The sequence below is a fragment of the Mustela putorius genome, unplaced genomic scaffold (assembly GCF_011764305.1).
Source record: "Mustela putorius furo isolate JIRA1106 unplaced genomic scaffold, ASM1176430v1.1 tig00000874_pilon_pilon_pilon, whole genome shotgun sequence".
Taxonomy (NCBI): Eukaryota; Metazoa; Chordata; class Mammalia; order Carnivora; family Mustelidae; genus Mustela; species Mustela putorius.
The window spans coordinates 7,951,511-7,965,095 of NW_025421505.1; the positions used below are offsets into that span (position 1 = coordinate 7,951,511).

Below are 13,585 nucleotides of genomic sequence, written 5' to 3' on the forward strand. Positions count from 1 at the left end.
TACGCAAGGCCTCCAGCTGCCTCCCTGACCAGCCTCCGGGCTGAGGCTTTGGGAAAAGAGGAAGCAGCCTCTGAGCCTGGAACTCCTCTCTTGGGGTGGCAGAGCCCTGGGAAGCCACCAGCACCACGAGCATCTGGCTCTCGTTCCTGTTCTTCTTCCTGTGGTTCACCAGCCTTGCAGCCCCTTCCCCCTGCGGAGCAGGTACCCCCATCTCCGGAGTGCGAGAGGAGGGCTGGGAGAGGGGTTGGGCTGAGATTTGCTGGGGGGCAATGGGGGTGGGTGCTGGGCCCCAGACCAACTCAAGCCCGAGACACTAATCAAGGCTGCAGCCATTACCAGAACCCCCAAATCTTCTCCAACCCATACCCCGGTCCCAGTCCTCACACCTGTCAGCCCTCCCTCACCCTCAGCGACACCCGCAACATTTCCATCATCTCCATGCAGCCTCAACCCTGACCTTCATCCTCTCCTGACCCATCACTCTCCCCTCCACGTCCACCCAGTTCCATCCCACACTGTAGCCGAAATTCATCTTCACACCCGCCCTGGGGCCACCCACCATTCATCTTGGCCTCACAGGAGCCCAGTCCCACTCACTGCCCTCATCACCACTTCTTCCTCCCAGCAGGACCCCCAGCACTGCCTAGCACAGCCTGGGGCGCAGGAGCTTGGGCCGGATTGAAAAAGGAGATGTGAAATCTCTATTGCCCATTTCAAAGCCAGGCGACTTCATTTATGGGCGATAGGGCTTTTCACGCAAAACGTTTGGCTTAGGTTTAGGGCTTTTCACGCAAAACGTTTGGCTTAGGTTTGGGGCTTTCCACTCTTAGGAAGATCATATACTCTGGAGTCTCCCTCCTGTACCCTGATTTCTTATCTGTGGGGAAGGACACTCCAGATGTCTGGATCCCCTCATTTCCCTCCTTCTGCAGCCTGATAGGGAAGTTGAGGGGGGAGCCCTGGTACTAGGAAACAGAAACTGAGCCCTACATAGCTGTCTGTAGTGAAACTCCGTCTGCCCTTCCTTCCCCAGGCCAGACTGGGCTCTGGGCTCAGAGGTCAGGGTTCAGCCAGCCCTCCCCACTTATCATGGGACACTTGGTCTCACATAGACTCTACCCGCCCGCCCACTCGTTCTCGCACAGGCAGCAGCAGACTCGGGCACCCACCTTCCAGGCCATCCCAGTCCCACCCTGATGCAACATACACCAATTTTGAGAGTGGGGATTAAAGCCCATGTTCGGAGCACCCAAGACTTGAAGCTACAAAGATGAATCTCAGAGCCCTGAGCTTTCTGAGGTCTGGTGATCATTGCCTAAGGAAGAGGTTGTTTCAGGCTTGCGGGGTCTGGTCCCCAGGACACCCACCCCCTTTCCTAGGACTGGCAATCACCCCTTTACCACCAGGGGGCGCAGGACGCCCACCAGTACACCCAGCTCAATCCAAGCCCTAGGAGCACCTACCCCCTAGCCCTGAGGTTTCCAAATAGGGACAGGGTCTTCCTTTCGGGGGTCTGTTTTGCCTCTTCTTTTCCCAGGAAAGTTCTCTAGGACGAGGGTGGTCTTAGACGAGGTCTTAGGATGAGGGGTGAAACAGGATGAGTCAATGAATTGGACGCCGGTGGGACTTACCTCTTGGGTGTTGGGGCTGGGCTAAGTGTAGGTGAAACCTACATGATGTGATTTGGGGTGGTTCTAGAAGGGGTCCTCTTGCATGTTTCAATAATCTCTGCTCTGTTCTGGGGTCAGTAGGTCTAAAATCCCACCATCCTGTAGTTTCACCATTGTCCCTTCCATGGCTCCAAATGGGAAGAGCAGGGGCCCTGGGGCCGACATGCCCCCTCTTCCTCATGCCCCTTCTGTAGCAGAGCTGACCTTGTTACCCACCCACCCCAAACATGCCCTGAGCTGCCTTTCAGCCCAGCATCTGGGCCTTAGCTCCAGCCTGGGCCAGCATGAACCTCTCCTGTGGCTTCTCCATTCTCCTGGGAGAGGAGCAGGCCTAGAGCCACCGAAAGAACTGGGGACGAGCCGCTGGGCCTCAGCCAATGACCAGCACTGTCGGCTGGGTTGCCTGAGGAACAGTGCTCTTCCCGGCCTCCCCATGCCTTCACCTTTGCCCCACTCCCTGCAAAGACAGTCCTCCCCCCTTCACACTTGGCCAAGTATCGTCATCCTGATGGACAATTCAGATCCCATTTAGGCCCTGGGTGTCTGCTCAGCCCCTCCCCAGGAGTGTACCCTGGTAGCCTCCAGAATCAGCTGGGCCCCATCCTGCGGCTGATGGGCTGGGGGCTGGGAGATGTTATGAGTTTCCTGTCCCCACTCCCAGCCTCCTCAGGCTCACCCCCTCACTCTGCCAAGTCAGCGTTTAGGACCAGGGAGGATTGTGAAGTTGGCAACATGGGTTTTTGTTTGTTTGTTGTTGTTTTAAAGATTTTTTTTTTTTTTTAATTTGAGAGAGAGAGCACATGAATGGTGGGGGGGGGGTGCAGAGGGAGAGGGAGAAGCGGGCTTCCTGCTGAGCAGGGACTCTAAGGTGGGGCTCGATCCCAGGACCCTGATATCATGACCTGAGCTGAAGGCAGATGCTTCTCCAACTGAGCCACCCAGGCGGCCTAGCAACATGGGTTTTTGTATGCATGTTGTAAAATACACTTAACATAAAACTTACTGTTTTAACCATTTTTTAAGTGTTCAGTTTAGCAGCATTAAATACATTCATGATATTGTGTAACCATCACCACTGTCAATTTTCAGGAATTTCTCATCATCCAAAAGAGGGACTCTGCTCTCATTAAATATGACCTCTCCACTCACTCCTCCATGCCCCTTCCTTGTCCCTGTAACCTCTAGTCTGCTTTCTGTGTCTTTGAACTTGCATACTCTAGGTACCTCATATAAGTAGAATCATGCAATATTTGCCCTTATGTATATGGATGGTTTGACTTAGAATAATGGTTTCAGGGTTTGCCCTTGTCACACGTGTCAGAATGGGAGAATTTCGATCCTTCTTATGGCTGAATAATATTCTTTTTATGGATGGACCACCTCTCTTTCATCCATTCATCTGTGATGGGCGCTTGGGTTGTTTCCACCTTTTGGCTATTGTGACTAACGCTGCTATGAACACAAGTGTTCAAGTATCTGTTTGAGTCCCTGTTTTCAAATCTTTCTGTTGAGGGTCACCTGGGTGGCTCAGTGGATTAAAGCCTTTGGCTTCGGCTCAGGTCATGATCCCAGGGTCCTGGGATCAAGCCCCACATTGGGCGCTCCTGCTCAGTGGGGAGCCTGCTTCCTTTTCTCTCTCTCTGCCTGCCTCTCTGCCTACTTGTGATCTCTCTGTCAAATAAATAAATTAATTAAAATCTTTTTTAAAAAAATCTTCTGGTTTTGATACCTGGAAGTGGAATTGCTGGATGCTACAGTAATCTATGTCTGACTTTTTTTTTTTAAGATATTTATTTATTTATCAGAGAGAGAAAGAACACAAGCAGGCAGAGAGAGAAGCAGGCTCCCCCCTAAGCAAGGAGCCTGATGTGGGGCTCCATCCCAAGACCATGAGCTGAGCTAAAGGCAAATGCTTAACTGACTGAGCCATCTATGCACCCCTATGTCTGACTTTTGAGGAACTCCCAAACTATTTTCCACGGGGACGGTGCCATCTTACATTCCCACCAGAATGTAAAGTGGGGAAGCAGTGCATGGGGTTTCCCATTTCTCCACGTCCTCATCAACATTTATTATTTCCTGGTTTTGTTTGTTAATAGCCATTTTGATGGGTATGAAGTGGTAGCTGATTGTGGGTTCAGTTTGCATTTCCCAAATGATTCATGATGTTGAACAACTTTTTATGAACTTTTTGGCCACATATATCATCTTCGGAGAAGCGTGTATTGAAGTTCTTACCCCATTTTTTTATTTTGGGTGGTTTGGGGTTTTTTGTTTGCTTGTTACTGTTCTTGTTGGGTTGCAGAAGTTCCTTATATATTCTAGATATCAGCCCCTAGTCAGCTAGATGATTTGCAGATACTTTCTCCCATTCTCTGGGTTGTCTTTTCACTCTCTTGATAGTGTCCTTCAATGTGTACAAAAGTTGTAAGTTTTGATCAAGTCCAATTTATCTATTTTTTCTTTTGTTGTTTGTGCTTCTGGTGTCATACGTGAGAAGTCATTGCCTGATCCCAGGTCGTGGAGATTTTCACCTGTTTTCTTCTCACAGCTTTATAGTTCTGGTTATATGTGTTTCTGGCATCTCTTGCCCCTCAGATTCTTCTCTGTGGCACCCCCTTAGATCCTCATCTCCAGCAGGGCCCCCCGCTGGCAGAGAGCCCACCTTCTTGTACATGGTAAACAGTAGGGATATGTGTTGTGCGGGGCTTGTGTCCCCTGCCCAGACTTGCCCTGCCACCAACTCCAGACGCCCAAGGATCACACCCCTCTCTTGCTCACTACTGCAAGGCCCCGGGGCTCTGCTCTGCTTCAGGGTGCATGTCCTCAGTCCCAGCTCCTGAGAAATGGGGGTCACAAGCTGCCAAGAACGAGGCAAGCATGGAGATGGCTGTGGGGTGGCTCCAGGGACCCCACAAGGGAAGTTCCGGCTAGAAGCCACCTCCTTCAAGCTGCACCTTGACGACTGAATAAGGTTTCAGCAGGCAAAGATCATTTGTGGTGGGGAAGAGCTGGTCAACTGGAGAGCCCACGTGTAGATGGGAGTTGGCCACAGACCGTGTGTGTGACCAGCAGGGAATGGGGGCAGAACTGGGAGTGGGAACCCTGAGAACCTTTCAGGGATATAAGAAGCTCTCAAAGGCAGCACTTTGGTCAGTGCTCAGTCGAGCCCCATTAAGGCCTACAGCTGGTAAGGCTGGTGGTAAGGACACAAGTTTCAAGCCATCATCCTTGCTGGGTGCCTTGGAGTGAGTCCCTGGGCCTCTCTGGGCTCCAGTTCCTGTTGGGCTGGGTGGTGGGGAAGAGGTGGGGAAGTGGGAAGAAAGAGAAACAGATGTTCATCTGCTCTGGAGGAGTGTCCTTGAGGGGTTGGGAAAGCAGAACTTGGGGTGGGGCTGAGGGACACACAGAGGGCTTTCTGGGGCACGACACCAAGTGAAGGTATTCCTGGGTGTGGTCCGCGCCAGGAACGTGGGATCCCGGCTCCCTGCGGCTGGCTGTGCGAGGGTCCTTGGCCACCCGGACCTCTCACTGGGGGTTTGAGGGCGGGCAGCAGAGCATGTGGGGACCGAGGGCTGGACTCTCAGCAGACTCTGAGGCTGAGGTGCCCTGAGGTGCCCTAGGAGGCCCTTGTGTATCCAACCAGCACACAAGGTATGTATCGCCTCTTAGGCACCAGAACCGGTGTGAAGCCTGCTATGGACTCCCTGTTCTGGCTTCTCCAGCTGTTCTCATCGATCTCAACAGGTAAGCTGTGCTGGTTTCTCCCGGCTTGCAGGGCCTGGCCCTGGGCAGACCGCACTGGGCCTGGTCACAGGTTTGTCTGCTGAGGTCAAAGGAGGGCTCAGGGAGGCAGTGGCTTGGAGCGCCCCCACGCTAAGGGGCTGCTCCAGGGGTGCCCGGCTGGGGGCTCATCTGGGGACAGGTCTGGGGGCTCTGCATGATACCAGGTCTTCATCATTCTCCTCTCTGTCTCGCCCCACCCTCAGGCCTGTCCTCATGGGGTGTCTCCAGTCCCCAGGCTGTGAAGGGCGTGAGGGGGTCCTGCCTCATCATCCCCTGCGTCTTCAGCTTCCCAGCTGATGTGGAAGTGACCCGCGGCATCACAGCCATCTGGTACTACGACTATGCGGGCCAGCGGCAGGTGGTAAGCCACTCGGAGAACCCCAAGCTGGTGGAGGCACGCTTTCGTAACCGTGCCCAGTTCTTGGGGCGCACAGAGCACAAGATGTGCAGCCTGCTGTTGAAGGACCTGCGGCCTGAGGATTCAGGCTCCTACAACTTCCGTTTTGAGATCAGTGAAGGCAACCGCTGGTCAGATGTCAAAGGCACTGTGGTCACTGTGACAGGTGAGGGGCAGGGTGAGCTGGCTATGGCCTGGAAGTGTGTCCCAAGCTGCTACTGGCCCCATTGACTCACAGCCCCAACCCTCAGTGTAAGCCCATCCCCGGCCTCTCCCAGCCCTGCATCTCCTTTGCATTCACCCAAGTGGGGCTGGGGGTCGAAAGTAGTCTCTCCTTCCTCTTGAAGGACCCTGCCCAGGTCTCGCCCCTCTGCTGGGCTTTCTAGGGCAGGAGGCCTCCTGTGTGGTGAAGGGGAGTTCTGAGCCTCTGGTCTTTGTCTTCAGAGACGCCTGAGAAGCCCTCCATTTCCTCCCTGGCGGAGCTCCATGAGGGCATGGAGGCCTACTTCAACTGCTCTACTCCCTATGCGTGCCCAGAGGAGCACATCAGCCTGCAGTGGGAAGGCCAGGACCCCGAGCGCTCGGTCACCTCCAACCTCCAGGATCTCAGGCCCACAGGCATCAGCCACCTGGAGACCCTCCACATGGCCCTGTCGTGGCAGGACCACGGCCGGACCCTGCACTGCGAAGTCTCGGTGGCCAAGCAAAAGGCTCGGGGCGAGATTCACCTCCAAGTGCAATGTGAGTGTGCTGGGGGCCCCACCCTTGGGACTGAGCGCACTTCTGTGGCTCCCCAGAGGAAACTAGTCTCTTCTGCAGCCTGTAGAAAGAGAACCCTCGCCCCTGAGGCAGAGCCAGGTGCACTTGGACCTCCAGGCTCAGCCAGGGGGGAGAGACGCTGCAAAACCTTAAAAGTCACATTGAGTGACTCCCTAGTACCTCGTGTCCCTGAGGCCGGGTTGGGCAGAGGAGGGGAGACACGAAGAGCCAGAGAACTGGGGGCCGGGGAGGGAGGACTTGGGGATTCAACCCAGCTCTGGAGGCTGCTGTGTGTTGGGGGGAGGAAGGTTCACCCTTTTCTTGTCTAAGGCTACTCAACAAAGAGGAGGTTGGAGGAAACCTGAGTTTCTACTTGATTATGCAACTTCCCATCATGGTAAAACATGGCGGCCTATTCTAGAACAAGGGCTGTTCACAGGCATCATCAGGCTGGCTGGGTCCACCACTAGCTGAGGAAACTGGGCGAGTTACTTGACCTTTGGGGCCTCCATGTCTACCTCTGTGAAGGAGAGGAGTTGTTCTCAAGGAACTGTTATGGAAATTGAAGGAGTGCTTAGCACATACCGAGCACTCTAAGATATTAGCTTCTGCTATTTTCATATTTCCCTAGATAAAGCATTTGAAAATAATAGCTTTTATAAGCCTATTTCCATAGCCAGAGGATTTGGAACAAGATTTCTAGAAATGCAGATGTGCTGTATGGTTGGCTCCTTCCTTCCAAGCGGGTTAACCATCCTCTGCCTTTGGCCCCCTTCATGAAGTGTTTGATTCCTTGCCAACAGCTACCAAAAGCCACCTAAGCAGGAACGATGGTGCTCATGATCCCTAGATAGAAGAGAGGGTGATGGCCAGTGTCACGTGGCAGAAAGCCTTAGAAGGCAGTGCAGGCTGGATGCTAGGCCTGCATTATTAGGCCCTCGGTGGAGAAGGAAGGAACCAGAACCTCCTCACGAGGTGGGGGCAGTGCCTGGCGGGGCTTCCTGAAAGATGAGAGAAGTGGCACCACTGTCTTCCCTGGGCCCTTCCTCTGACGCCCTGCCCACCACCACCCTATGCCTTGCAGATGCCCCCAGGGGCGTGGAGATCCTTCTCAGCCCCTCAGGGCGGAACATCCTGCCAGGTGATCTGGTCATACTCACCTGCCGGGTGAACAGCAGCTACCCCGACGTGAGTTCTATTCGCTGGATCAAGGACGGGGCACCGCTCCAGGTCGAGGGGCGTACACTGAGGTTGTCCCAGGCAACCTGGGACGATGCTGGTGTCTACACCTGCCAAGCTGGGAATGGCGTGGGCTCTTCAGTCTCGCCCCCCATCAGGGTCCACATCTTCAGTGAGTCCTGGAGGAGCCCGGGTCTTGACTGGAGGGTGGGGCGGGGTCCCCAACAGGCCACTGTTGTTCAAGGGAGCTAGGCCAAAGTGCCTTCTGGGACACAGGTGTGGAGCCCTAGCCCTGCCCCAGATAGATGACAAACATCCCCAGCGGGGTGGGCGGTTGCAAGAATCCCAGTAAACAGGACAAAGAGATGCGGTGCCCATCCAGAAGGGGCCTGGTACCGAGCATGCAGGATTCGGGCTGATTGGCTACAACCCCAGGATGCTGGAAGATGTCTGAGTGTCCCCCAGCATGCCCTCTGCTGCCCCCACAGTGGCTGAGGTCCAGGTGAGCCCGGCAGGCCGCATCCTAGAGAATCAGACGGTGACACTGACCTGCAACACGCCCCAAACAGCCCCCAGCGAGCTGCGTTACAGCTGGTATAAGAACCACGTCGTGCTGGAGGATGCCCATAGCCACACGCTGCTGCTGCCCTCGGCCTCCAGGGCCGACACTGGCTTCTACGTCTGCGAGGTGCAGAATGCCTATGGCAGGGAGCGCTCCGGCCCCGTCAGCGTGGTGGTCAGCCGTAAGTGGCCAGGGTGGAGCTGCGGACAGGGGCCCCACAGGAGGGTGAAGAGCCTGGGCCTGGGCGGCTCTCAGCTCACACCCCAGCTCTCCAACTCTGGGCAAGCTTTCACCTCCCTGGGCCTGGGTGTCCTCCTGTTTTAAACCAGTTTTCATTTTGAATGAGTTAAGCTTACAGAAAGTTGCAAGAAGAATACAAAGAATTACCATACACTTTTAACTTAGATTTTCCATTCCATTTATTAACAGTGTGGTACATTTGTTCTCTGTCTTTATTTATTAATTTTTTTTTAAAGAGTGGGATTAGGGGGTGCCTGGGTGGCTCAGTGGGTTAAGCCTCTGCCTTCAGCTCAGGTCATGATCTTAGGGTCCTGGGATGGAGCCCCTCATCGGGCTCTCTGCTCAGCAGGGAGCTTGCTCCCCACCTCCCCACCCTCCAGCCTGCCTCTCTGCCTGCTGTGATCTTCCTCTCTGTCAAAAAAAAAAAGAGCGGGAAAGAGAGAGCACGGGTGCATGGTGCAGGGAGGCGCAGAGGGGATGGGGAGAGAGGATCTTAAGTAGGCTCCACGCCTAGTGTGTGAGTCTTCTTGGGCTTGGCCTCACCACCCTTAATCATGACTTGAGCTGAAATCAAGAGTTGGATGCTTAACTGACCGAGCTACCTAATAGATTTTATTTTTTAACAATAGTTTTAAATTTACAAAAATATTGAGCAGATAGTACAGAGGTCTGATGTATCTTTCCTGACACAGTTTCCCCTATCACATTCTGGATTAGTGTTGTGTATTTGTTATAATTACTGAACCAACACTAATATATTATTAACTAAAGTCTGTAGTTTACAGTAAGGTTCACTCTTTGTGTTGTACATTACAGGTTTTGAATAATATCATGTACTCATCTTACAGTGTCATACAGAAGAGTTTCACTGCCATAAACATCCCCCGTTCTCCATTTATTTATCTGTTGAATGCCTGACAACCACAGGCATAAAAAATTTTGCCTTTTCCAGAATGTCAAATAGTTGGAATCATACAGAAGGTAGTCCCTCTCTCTCCCTCTCTTTTTAAAAGATTTTATTTATTCATTTGAGACAGAGAGAGAGAGAGAGAGAGAGAGCGCACATGTGCACAAGCAGGGGGAAGGGGAGAGGGAGAGGGAGAAACAGACTCCCCACTGAGTAGAGAGCCCGATGTGGGACTTGATCCCAGGACCCTGGGATCATGACCTGAGTGAAGGCAGACGCTTAATAGATGGAACCACCCAGGCGCCCCTTTTCTTGCCTTTCTTGCCATTGAGACTTGAAGAGTATAGGCTAGTTGTGTGAGTGTCCCTGTTTGTGTTTGTGTGGTTTGTGTAGACTGAGCCTGCATACCCGGGCAGCAACAGCGTGGGTGTGACTCTGGGTCCGTCCTGCTGTGTCACGTCAGGGGGCATGTGATGACAGTCTGTCCCATTGCTGGTAGTTCCTCACCCTGGCTCCTTGGACGAGGTGCTACCCGCTGCTGCCTGGCAGTTTTCCCAACTTCATAGTGGGCCCCCGACCCCCAACTCACAGAGTTGCCACAGCTGTTGACTGAGAAAACAAAGTGACTGGCTCCACTCAGGCACAAGTGTATTCGACTGGTCCTCAGAAGCTCTGGGGTTGCTCCCTTCAAGGGGTATTGCAGGGTCATAGCCTATAAAGTGGGATCCGGGATTGCCCCCATCTGAGGGTGACCAGCACCCCCTCATCTCCACGCAGACTCGCCCCTTGCCCCGGACCTAACGGCCTTCCTGGAGACACGGGAGGGGCTGGTGGGTATCCTCCACTGCTCCGTGATCAGCGAGCCTCTGGCCACCCTGACGCTGTCGCACAATGGCCTCATCCTGGCCTCCACGCCAGGGGAGGGAAACCACAGCTCACGCTTCAGTGTCTTCTCCACCCCCAACTCCCTGAACCTGGAGATCCGAGACCTGGGGCTGGATGACACTGGGGAGTACACGTGCTCAGCTACCAACTCCCTGGGGAAGTCATCGTCCACCTTGAACTTCCAGGCCAAAGGTAAGACAGGCATGGGGAGGGGGCTGGTGAAGGGACACCAAGGAGGAGGCCTGCTCTGGTCTTTGTCCCAGGAGTCCAGGGGACTTAGCTGAGGGGACGAACAAGCTGGTTGGTTTTAAAAAAAAAAAAATCACATCAAAGATCTGGGAGGTTCCTGAAGTCAAGGCAAAGGGGAAACGTGGCAGGTTGCATTATTCCTTTTGTACACATTTTGACTCTGAACTTGAAGGGCCTTCACATCCATTGGTTTTTTTATTTATCAAACGTCTGGGGCAGGCTCTGCTAGGAGTCCGAGGCAGGAGGAAAAATAGCAAAGCGCGGTCGTCTATACCTTCATGCATGCATTGCCATTCCCTCCTTCTGAGGCTGTGGAGGACAGAGCTAATCAATTGTGCCAGGTTTTTGATGGAAGCCTGGGCTCTGGCTCACAATCCTTCTCCATCAAGCTGCAGCCAATAGATTAGAATTGGCACTGAAGGACAAACTCTCCTGATATCAAGACGTTCATGGAGCTAATGCCACGGAGTCCAGACCTACCTACAGTCATGTGGGGAGAGGAGAACCCTGGAGGTCTTCCTGCAGCCGGTGGCATGGGTGCAGCTGGATGCAGGGGACCTGAGCCTTCCTTACTCCCTCCTCTGCCAGTGGCGCACCTCCTCATCAGCCCCGCAGCAGAGGTGGTAGAAGGCCAAGGAGTGACCCTGAACTGCAGGAGTGGTCTGAGCCCATCGCCTGACATCCGCTTCTCCTGGTACCGGAATGGAGCCCCGCTTCTTGAAGGTTCCAGCAGCAGCCTTCACCTCTCTGCGGCCTCCAGCACCGATGCCGGATCTTACTACTGTCAGGCCAATGATGGCCACAGGGACAGCGGACCCTCCTCACCTGCCATCCTCACTGTGCTCTGTAAGCAGTCTTCCCACCAGCCCCTGCCTACCTAGGGAGGGTCAGCCCACAGGAGCCTGCCATCCCCCTCACCTCCTTCAGGCCCGCCCGCCCCGGGGTCTAGATCAGCCACGGGCATGGGCACCACAGAGCTTCCCGCCCAGGGCTGAAATGTGGAGAACAAGCCTGGGGCTTGCTCTGCCTCCCCATATCCTGTCCCTCAATCCCAGCCTCTTTAGGGCCCTCTACTTTTAGCCTCAAAGGCACCATGGGTACCTTGTCCAAGTTTTGTCCTGAGCTGGTCCCTAGGACACCATAATTCCATATTTGTGCACACACCCTTCAGCTGTGCTCTCACAAGCTTCCATAGCCTTGACAGCAGAACCTCTCAGCACAGGGACTGTGGCCTATCAAGGGTGGATGCTTCAATATTAACCTGGGGGGGCCAATCAGAAGCACACAATGTTATGCTAGCCCATACGACACCCTTGTCCAAGCTAGAAAATGATATTCCTTCCTCTGGGAAGACTCAGTACAGCACTAGAGCACAGCTGAGCATGAGGGCCATGGGCCGAATTCCTCCTCCTTTTGTTTGGTTGTCCTTGTGCAGTGAACAACCTACACAACTGTTCATGGCAATTCTGAGCACATGCCTTTGTTTGGTGTGTTGCGAGAGTGGACGTGGAGAACCCTGTGGAGGCCACGAGATGAATGCCTATGCTCTTCCTCCCTACAGATGCTCCACGCCAGCCCACGTTCACTGCCCAGCTGGACCCCGATGCTGCAGGGGTTGCGGCGAGACGTCAAGGGCTCCTCTTGTGCCGTGTGGACAGCAACCCCCCAGCCCAGCTGCGGTTGCTCCACAGGGACCATGTCGTGGCCTCTTCCCTGCCATTGGGCTGTGGGGGCTGTTCCCAGCGCCTAAAGGTCACCAGAGCCCCCAACCTGCTCCGTGTGGAGATCGGTGACCCGGTCCTGGAGGATGAGGGTGTGTACCTGTGTGAAGCCAGCAATGCCCTGGGCAACGCCTCTGCTTCCACAAACTTCGATGCCCAGGGTGAGTCAGTGCAGGGAATGGGTGGTTCAGGGTCAGGGGCTGGTACGCTGGACACTCCAAATCTCTCTGCCGTCCAGGGCAGGTCTATTGGGTGAAACCACATCTGTTTGGCCATGGGAACTCGTTTTTCTCCCCAACCCCATGGGCACACCGGGGAGGGGTCTCCTTCCTGCCTTCTCCATGCTGGGAGGCTGGGCCCCCACCCCAGGGGGGAGGCAGTCAAGGGGAGGCCTGTCTCAGGTGGCCTGTGCTGCTCGCCCTCCAGCCACCAGCCTGGTCATCACCCCATCCCACACGCTGATGGAGGGCACCGGAGCCAACCTGACCTGCAGTGTGAGCCGGGAAGCCGGCGGCCCTGCCAACTTCTCCTGGTTCCGGAACGGGGCGCTGTGGGCCCAGGGCCCCCTGGAAACCATGACGTTGCTGCCTGTGGCCAGAACGGACACTGGCCTCTATGCCTGCCGCATCCTCGCCGAGCCTGGGGCCCAGCTCTCCACCCCGGTGCTCCTGAGTGTGCTCTGTGGGTGACGGGCAAGGGCAGGGTTGGGTGCTCGGAGGGTGGGGGGGTGCGCAGTGCGGGGGAACGGTCGTAAGGGGCAGAGCACGGCTTGGGCGTGAGCAAGGGCAGGCCTGGACTGCGTGTGCAGAGGGGCGGTGTGCTGTGGTGAGCAGGACGGGGCGTGGCCTGAGCTCCTTCCTGTCTGCAGATCCCCCAGACCCTCCAAAGCTGTCAGCATTCCTGGACGTGGGCCAGGGCCACGTGGCTGTGTTCGTCTGCACTGTGGACAGTCACCCTGTGGCCCAGCTGGCCCTCTTCCACGAGGAGCACCTCCTGGCCACCAGCCTGGGGCCCTTGCTCCCGCTCCACGGCCGCCTCCAGGTCAAAGCCACAGCCAACTCCCTGCACTTGGAGGTCCGAGACTTGAGCCTTGGGGACTCTGGAAGCTATCGGTGCGAGGCCACCAATGCCCTCGGATCCACCAATACCTCCCTCTTCTTTCAGGTCCGAGGTGAGTGTCCGGTCCCTAGGGCCCACGTGCCCTGGGGGCTGCTCTGGCCAGGCTTTGGG

General features: G+C 55.1%; 1 protein-coding gene across 3 annotated transcripts in view; it reads left to right on the forward strand.

Annotated features, from left to right (window-relative positions):
* SIGLEC1 (sialic acid binding Ig like lectin 1) overlaps positions 1-13,585 on the forward strand; it is a 22,210-nt gene continuing 8,625 nt past the window's right edge. The window contains exons 1-11 of one of the 3 annotated variants that reach the window (XM_004772872.3): positions 2-201; positions 5,343-5,417; positions 5,660-6,019; positions 6,298-6,594; positions 7,697-7,963; positions 8,280-8,534; positions 10,278-10,577; positions 11,223-11,480; positions 12,196-12,516; positions 12,782-13,036; positions 13,224-13,526. In XM_004772872.3, the coding sequence (XP_004772929.1) occupies positions 5,369-5,417; positions 5,660-6,019; positions 6,298-6,594; positions 7,697-7,963; positions 8,280-8,534; positions 10,278-10,577; positions 11,223-11,480; positions 12,196-12,516; positions 12,782-13,036; positions 13,224-13,526 (2,665 nt within the window). In that variant the 5' untranslated portion in view covers positions 2-201; positions 5,343-5,368. Of the gene's footprint in view, positions 202-3,942; positions 5,112-5,342; positions 5,418-5,659; positions 6,020-6,297; positions 6,595-7,696; positions 7,964-8,279; positions 8,535-10,277; positions 10,578-11,222; positions 11,481-12,195; positions 12,517-12,781; positions 13,037-13,223; positions 13,527-13,585 lie in introns of those variants that run through there. The other 2 variants (XM_004772873.3, XM_013046050.2) reach the window with 2 other exon arrangements.